This window comes from Crinia signifera, chromosome 8 (genome assembly GCF_055691185.1).
Source record: "Crinia signifera chromosome 8, ASM5569118v1, whole genome shotgun sequence".
NCBI classification, from domain to species: domain Eukaryota; kingdom Metazoa; phylum Chordata; class Amphibia; order Anura; family Myobatrachidae; genus Crinia; species Crinia signifera.
This window is the reverse complement of record NC_139224.1, coordinates 42,899,721-42,907,097: the sequence shown is the minus strand read 5'-3', so window position 1 is coordinate 42,907,097 and position 7,377 is coordinate 42,899,721. Positions and strand designations below refer to the sequence as shown.

General features: G+C 39.6%; 1 protein-coding gene across 3 annotated transcripts in view; it reads left to right on the top strand.

Annotated features, from left to right (window-relative positions):
- The first annotated feature begins 615 nt into the window (after positions 1 to 615).
- The window catches only part of TASOR (transcription activation suppressor), a 79,049-nt gene continuing 72,287 nt past the window's right edge, over positions 616 to 7,377 (top strand). Inside the window, exons 1-3 of one of the 3 annotated variants that reach the window (XM_083156237.1) lie at positions 616 to 1,279; positions 3,540 to 3,682; positions 3,987 to 4,079. In XM_083156237.1, the coding sequence (XP_083012363.1) occupies positions 979 to 1,279; positions 3,540 to 3,682; positions 3,987 to 4,079 (537 nt within the window). In that variant the 5' untranslated portion in view covers positions 616 to 978. The remainder of the gene's footprint in view (positions 1,280 to 3,539; positions 3,683 to 3,986; positions 4,080 to 7,377) is intronic. The other 2 variants (XM_083156234.1, XM_083156235.1) reach the window with 2 other exon arrangements.

The following is a 7,377-nucleotide window of genomic DNA, read 5'->3' as shown; positions in this document are numbered from 1 at the left end:
TGCACTCAGGTAACTAAACAATAGCTGGCACGTTTACATTGAGATACCACACCGCAAACAATACCTCCATCCTGCAAAGATGCTACATCGGGACAGCGGACCCGCCCCTCATGCTCCAAAACAGCAGCATTGGGACACAGATCTTCCCCAAGCCGGGACTGTCTCGCCGAAAGAGGGGCATTTAGGCGAGAAAGACATGAGACAACATACACCATATGCCTAAACAACAACAATACGATGCTATATATTTACATACATACATCTGCAAGGCTGACGGGTGTAATACCACAACACTGGACTTTGTACCACCGGCGCTGCAGTGCAACCAGCAGTTAATGGTCTGCTTAGGTCTCAATATGCCGAAGTGTAAACAAAACCCCTGCGCCATCTCTACCAGCGCCGCCATATACCAGATCGTGCCGCACTAGTCACCAACGCAAACGGGCGGCACGAAGACTAACCGCGATAAAAAAAAACAAAAAACGAGAAGGAACATCCGTGCTACTAGAGAGATCCAATACCGGAGACCGCTCCGCAACCGCAAGCCACTGAAGCCAGCGACGCATCTTAGAAATCTGATATTAAAACAACAAGCTTTAAAAATGGCGGCGGCTCGTCTCTATCTCTGTGAGAGGAAAACTCTGCCTCGTCTCTATTGGCCAGAGCGTGTCGGGCGGCGAGCGCGCATTGGTCAAGTGATTCCAGCGCCCCGCCCCGGGCTGTGTAGGGAAAGGAGTGAGATAAAAAAGGCAGGGAGCCCCACACGTGAGGGGGATTTGGAGGAGACGAGTGAGATGTGAGATGGCGGTGCCGTGAGGGGGGGAATCAGTCAGTCTGAAGAGAATGCGTTAGCCTCGCACCGAAGCTTAGGGACCAACTCGCGCGCACACACGGCTACACCGGACCCAGTTAACGGGACCACACGCGGAGGAGGGAGGTGGGGGAAGCACCGAACCGGGCGGCTGCGTGACGTGGGTGATGTCGCACGGCTCCAGGGAGAAAGAAGACGCCTCGGCGATGGAGGAAGAACAGACCGCCGCGGTCATGGAAGACAGGGGCGTGGGCGTCGGAAGCGTGAAGCTGGCGGCTGAAGAAGGAAGGCTCGGCGCCGCACAAAATGGCGAACTGCTAGAGAAAATGTCGGGCTACAGGCGCAGGCACAGCAGCTTCACCAGCGAACAGATGAAGGCTGAAAACATCGGCGGGAAGGGGGCCACATCCCCAGAAGAGCCCCCCAGGAAGCGGTTTCAGATTCCGAGGAAGAGCAGGGAAAAGAAAGGTTGTCACCTAGTGTTACTCTCGAATACGTTATGTGTACACCCGGGTTCCTTGCATGCCGCCCGATACCTGTGGATGGAGTGGCGCAACTACCTGCAGTGCTCAAGGGGACACAGTGGATCCCTGAGGGCCAGTGCAAAGAAGATGTAATGTTGCATCACTCAGGTTGCTGTAGCTGGTATCTGTGCCACTCGGTTATGCGTAGATTTATGGTGTAGCTGAGTGCCTGTATCGGGGACCCGCAGGGGATCTGCGCAGAGTAGGCTTTTGGCCCCGCCCACGCTTTGTTACGCCACGAGTTAGTATGATGGCTTCTGTCTTGGTTACTAACGGGAGAAGCGTGTTTTATGATCTACTTGTGTTTTTAGTTATTTGGAGTTAAAGGAGCGTCTAACCCTATGCCTATTATAAGTTCTTGGGGCATTTAGGTTTTTTTTTTTAAGTGTCCTTACTACTGTTGTAGCTTGTTTGGCTAACCTGTGTACATTTGGTGGCTCAATTTACTTTTGCAAACTTGTAAATAATTAAACTCCATGTGTGTGTAAATAGTAATGCATTAAAAAAAAGTGTAGTAAGTATGCACGAATATAAACAACAATTGTGTTGCTATGCTAATATGACGGAATGAAATATCTTCAGTTTCTAAAGGATGTTTCTTTTGAGGACCATTTATTAGTTCAACACTTTCCAGTATTCAAAAAGTTATTCCTTTGGGAATACATATTCAAGTGAATATGCTTATCTCCCAATGGTATCATATTCCTAATTTTAAATAATTAGAAGCTCTTTACTTACTAATGTGTGCAATTATCAATAAATATAAGAAACCTGAGCTCTGTAATATGGTGTCTTTGAAAACCCTTTTGGGAGTCTATATGCTTACTGTTCAGGTACATTTTTTTTTTTTGTCTTGAAATGGGAAATAAACGCTTTTGTTTTGACAATTTACACCAATTGTGGGTGCTCCATTCTTAACTTGACAGTTATAATCCCCATATTAAGATTTGCCTAAATTGATGACAACTATTTAGCAAATTTAAAGTTTATTACGATAGGAAAAATGTAAACCAGAAGCAATTTCTTTCCACTTCTCATATCCATTTGCTTGTACAATTATTCAAGTCTGCGCGGAACGGCTTACAACATGTAAGCCTCTTTACGGATAAATAATTGATGAAACACTTCTTGAACGCAATAGTACGGGAGGTAACTAACGCCAGTTACTGCATTAAACTGAAATGAAGCCAAGCTGTTGCAATGATTGACCATTCCGATGCCATGTTTTACTGGTGTTACCATGAGGCAAATTAATTACCTTGCACCAAATTTCTTTACATACAAGGAAGTGTTTTTCATATCGGTTATTGCCCCCTAGTTCAGTTGTTGCTGAACCCTGTTAATAGTAAAAAGCTTTCTATTTCCATTTTGATATCATGCTTTTGGTAGACCTTATGATATCCATAAGGCTACACATGAATGAGCACCATGGCATGACTCGAGAGGATAATCTGATCCAATGGTTACCTTTTTTTTTTTTTTTTTTTTTTTTTTTTTTTTTAAAGGTATGACCTGTATCTGCATACAACTGAGCAGGGTATGTGTGTGTGGTTGTCTTGTGAGGCAAACACCTTATGAGAAATCAATCTTGTTGCTCTACTGGTTCAGTACCTTTTTTTTGGGCCAGTTTAGGCAAACATTCTTTCATTTCACCTCCTCCCCCAATTTGGATGCTTATCTATTTTTTTTTCCTTCCCCTGAGCCATTTAACTTGGTTACTATAAGTTATCTTCCTAATGTTGGGATGCCAGTACTCCAACTCATTTGTCATTCCACGTCCTGTCAAATGTAGACCTTTTTTTTGTCTATTTTGAACTCTACTTATTTTGAGGTTGAATTAAGAGCGTAATGTTGCTAATGTCAATTTAATTACAAGGCTGTTAATTTTTGCATTAATGAAGAAAACCCAAAAGCATAACCATTTAATACTCATAATACTATTTATGAACATCAGCCCACAAACAGTGTTTTCCATTAATGGCAATTACAAAGTGGTCATAGTTTGTCTTTAATGTACAGCCTTTTGTAAATTTTCATACTTTTTCAACTGGTTTCCAAATTTGTATTTTGCAAAGTAAAACATAATAAAAATTCCTTCTGTTATTGTGTGAATTGTGTTATTTAATAAATATGCGCACTTATACATCTTATGATATTACATTTCAAAAACACTTATCAAATAACTTTTTTTTCCCTTATTTTAGCTCTTCAGTCAATTAGTTCTGACTCACGGGAGTTTGATGAGATTTTGAACACTCTACGTTCATCTTTCTTGGATGCAAATTCTAAGATGCATTTTTCATACAAATCTGCCAGACTGGTTCATAATGAATTCTTGGAGAAAGAGGTCAGTGAGCACAGAATGATCAATTCTGGACTTGGGGATCTAGAGATTTAAAAAAATAAATACAAAGGATTGTACTCTTTACCTTATAATAGGAATTGCCAAGTCAACTCCAAAGGTCTTGTGAGATTCAATAATGAACACTTGGCCAAAAGAGTAGACTGCATACCTTAATCTGCACGTTTTAAATATAACACACAATATGCAGTTAAGGAGTACAACATTTTCGACCATTAAATTTAACATTTATTTTGTCTATTCCAAAGCCTGCATTCCATTCGACTTTTTTTTTTTTTTCTTTTCTTAGTTCACTGAGAAAAGAAGACAATTGAAATTGGATGGTCGACTAGATAAAGAACTTGTTGAATCTTATGCTTTTCTTTTGGTTGATGAAGCCCAGGTAAGGCAGACGTGCAGTTGCTAATTCTGTCTTTGAAGACTTTAATTTTAGCAACATACAGTTTAAGCACTTTGGATCATTGGATTAACAAAACATATTTTCCAAGGCATACTATTAGTAAGCAGGTTTAAAACCTTTGTAAGTGCATTTTAGACCTCCTGAATACGTTTATCTTCCGTCTACAAAATATCCTTTTCATTATTTCCTTGGCATTTGCAAGTTGTAATATTAATAAACCTGATTTTCTTTAGTTTACCATCATGAAAATCTCTTCATTTAGCTGGGTTTTTTGTTTTTGTTCTGGTCATTCTTTTTACAAGTCCTAATATTCACCATGGCTTCGTTAACAGTTTCCTTTTATGCAACTGTTAGGTGAATGTATACTGTGATCAGTACATTAATTTGATTTATAGAAAGAGTTGCCACACTTGTTCAAAAGGAAATGTGTGTGCCAGTGGATGAGTGTTTGTCAAATCATCTTAGGTTATTGAAGATAACCTTTGTCGCACTTTTCACTTCTGACTTGAGCATTTTATTATATACCCATGTTGAAGGAAAGAAGCTGTGAAAATTTCTTTGAAAAGACTATTTCAAGCACTCAACAGGAGAAAATTACATTTGTTTACTAAAAGTGGCATCTTAATTGTTTTCAGTGACAGTTACTCTCAAAATAGTTAACATACAAGCACTGAAGAACAAATCTTTTTTTAAGTGCATTGTTGTTGTACTTGGAGTGCCAATTGGCAGACTGTCACGGTGTAAAGATAGGTACATAGTTTGATATATAATTTCCACCGGCTTCATTTTTCTTCAGGGGGGTGCGTTCCGATAATCCTAATTTTCGGTAACAAATATCCCTGATATCTGGTTTTCACTCTGTGGTTTCATTTTTCTGCCACACCACACTAATTTGCATATGCCATCCCACAAAGGAGGTTGACTTCACATCAAAACATGGGAACTTTGGTCAGATTATTGAATGCCAACATACTGCACATTATCAGGAGATTGAGGCTGATATTTTTCTGTCTTGGCTAATCAACCTTCATTATTGAAGGAGCATATTTATGCCTTGGACTCTCTGATTTATCACCAAACTTATTGATCATACACATGATTTGATAAAACAGGTCAAGCAAAAAGATTATTGGCAAATTGGTTTAATAATTGTCAGTGTTTTCTGTGCTGCTAAACCAGTCACAACAATTGTAAAGCTTGTATATGTAATCAAAAATCCATGTAAAGGAATACATTTGTATCCATTGCTGAAACAATAACTTGCACACTTAAGAAATGTTAGCAAATCAAACTGGTGGAATACACATTCCATAATAGTGATACATAATTAGTTGGAATCATGATGTTGCAGAAATAATGCAGCCATTAATTGAATCTGCAATTATTCATCTTTAGATTAGAGATTTTGACCCCCAATTTTTTTTATTCTGTTCCATTGCCGTAAATAATATTTTTAGTGAAGAATTAAACTTTAAGTTGTAAATGTTTAGATTAGACCCACTATTAGACCATTTTACAATCTCTACAAAGTTGTATAGCAAGTGTAAATGTCAGTTGAAATAGAGAGTAACAGTGGAATATATAATTTACTTTTTACAGTTTCTTATATAGCGCAGCAGATTCCGTTGCGCTTTACAATAGTAGACAGTGATAAAACAAACTGGGTAACAACAGACAGACTTGGAGGTAAGAGGGCCATGCTAAAAGTTTACAATCTCTATAGATATCATTGGCATTTGGTTACAAGTAGACTTGAAACAATTAGAAACCAAAAAAAAGGATCTATGAAAAATTGATCACTCTGAAACACCAAAATGGAGAAATGTTTCATGGCCCATTGTAGGCAGTTTTAAAGCTGGGTACACACTGGAGTGATGATAGCATGATTTGCCGCTTTGATGCAGCATGTTGCCTACAACACTGACTGTGACCGATCCTTGGTTATATGTGCTGTACGGCAAAGCAAGTTATATTGCTAGCATTTATTAAGTTTCTTATACAGCACACATTCCGCAGCACTTTATAGAGCATATTTGACATCAGTCCCTGCCCCAGTGGAGCTTACAATCTATATTCCCTACCACATGCACACTTCATTCTAGGGTTCATTTTTGTTAGGAGCCAAATAACCTACCTGTATATTTTTGGAATGTGGGAGGAAACCGGAGTACCCTGAGGAAACCAACTCCACTTCGGAGCAAGTATACAAACTCCGCACAGTTAGGGCCATGGTGGCAATCGATCCCTTGACCTTGGTGCTGTGAGGCAGTAATGCTAACCATTACACCATCCGTACTGCCCCCCTATCATCCTGAAGTATGGTAACCTTTATTAAGGTCACTCCAGTATGTACACACAATCTGGACTGAACACAAGGTGTTCAGTCCCGATGTTGAAGTGAATGCCCGTCTTTCCAGTGTTTCAGCATCTTGCATTAAAACTGCAAGGTGTTGATCATTGTATCCAGATGATTGGATATTTAAGCCTTATCTGATGTTTAGAGCTTTATTTTGTAGTGCAAAATCATAGTATTAATAGCATTAAATTAAAGTTGGTGGTTTCATCTACTGTGGTGCATGGCAGATGCGACAACCTTGCAGCAATCATTATGATGCTGAATACAGCCATGAACTATGCGCTATATAATGCAGTGTGTATAGCCAACCAACCTCTTGTCCTGTTGGTTGTGCCATCTGCTACAATCTCAGAACTTTGTAATGTGCACTTATAGTGATCCCTTCAGGATCACGGCAGGGCGCTGGAGGAAAGGGGGCATTTTATGAGGTGGGCCGGGCCCTCCAACCGTGTTCCGGACAGATGGGCCCGTTATTTTAGCAGGGTGCATTGTGCACTTTAAAAATCACAGAAAGGGTGCGGCGTCCTGCTAAAACAGCCTAGAGTGAATACTATACTTAGTCTTACACTGTAAAAGGGTTTACCAGTTTCTCTGATCTCCATATTGACTTTTTATAAAGTATATAACCAGAAAAATTATAAATCTCTGCCTTCTAGAAGGCTTGTGTGAAAGTAGTGGTCTGATGATGATGATGATTTTAGGACAAATATGGATAACCGATTAGAGTGGCTAAAGCAATCTTTAGTGTAGGAACTCTTTCAAGAGCACATTGTAGCATAGTCAGACCATTTTATTTATTGTAGGCCATTCATTTTAGTGATTTAGTAGACAAATCCTTTATCACAATAAATATGTATGTCTCTTTGACTTTAGATAATGTGAAGCCTTACAAACATGTTTCTAAAACCTAGGGATGACCATCGA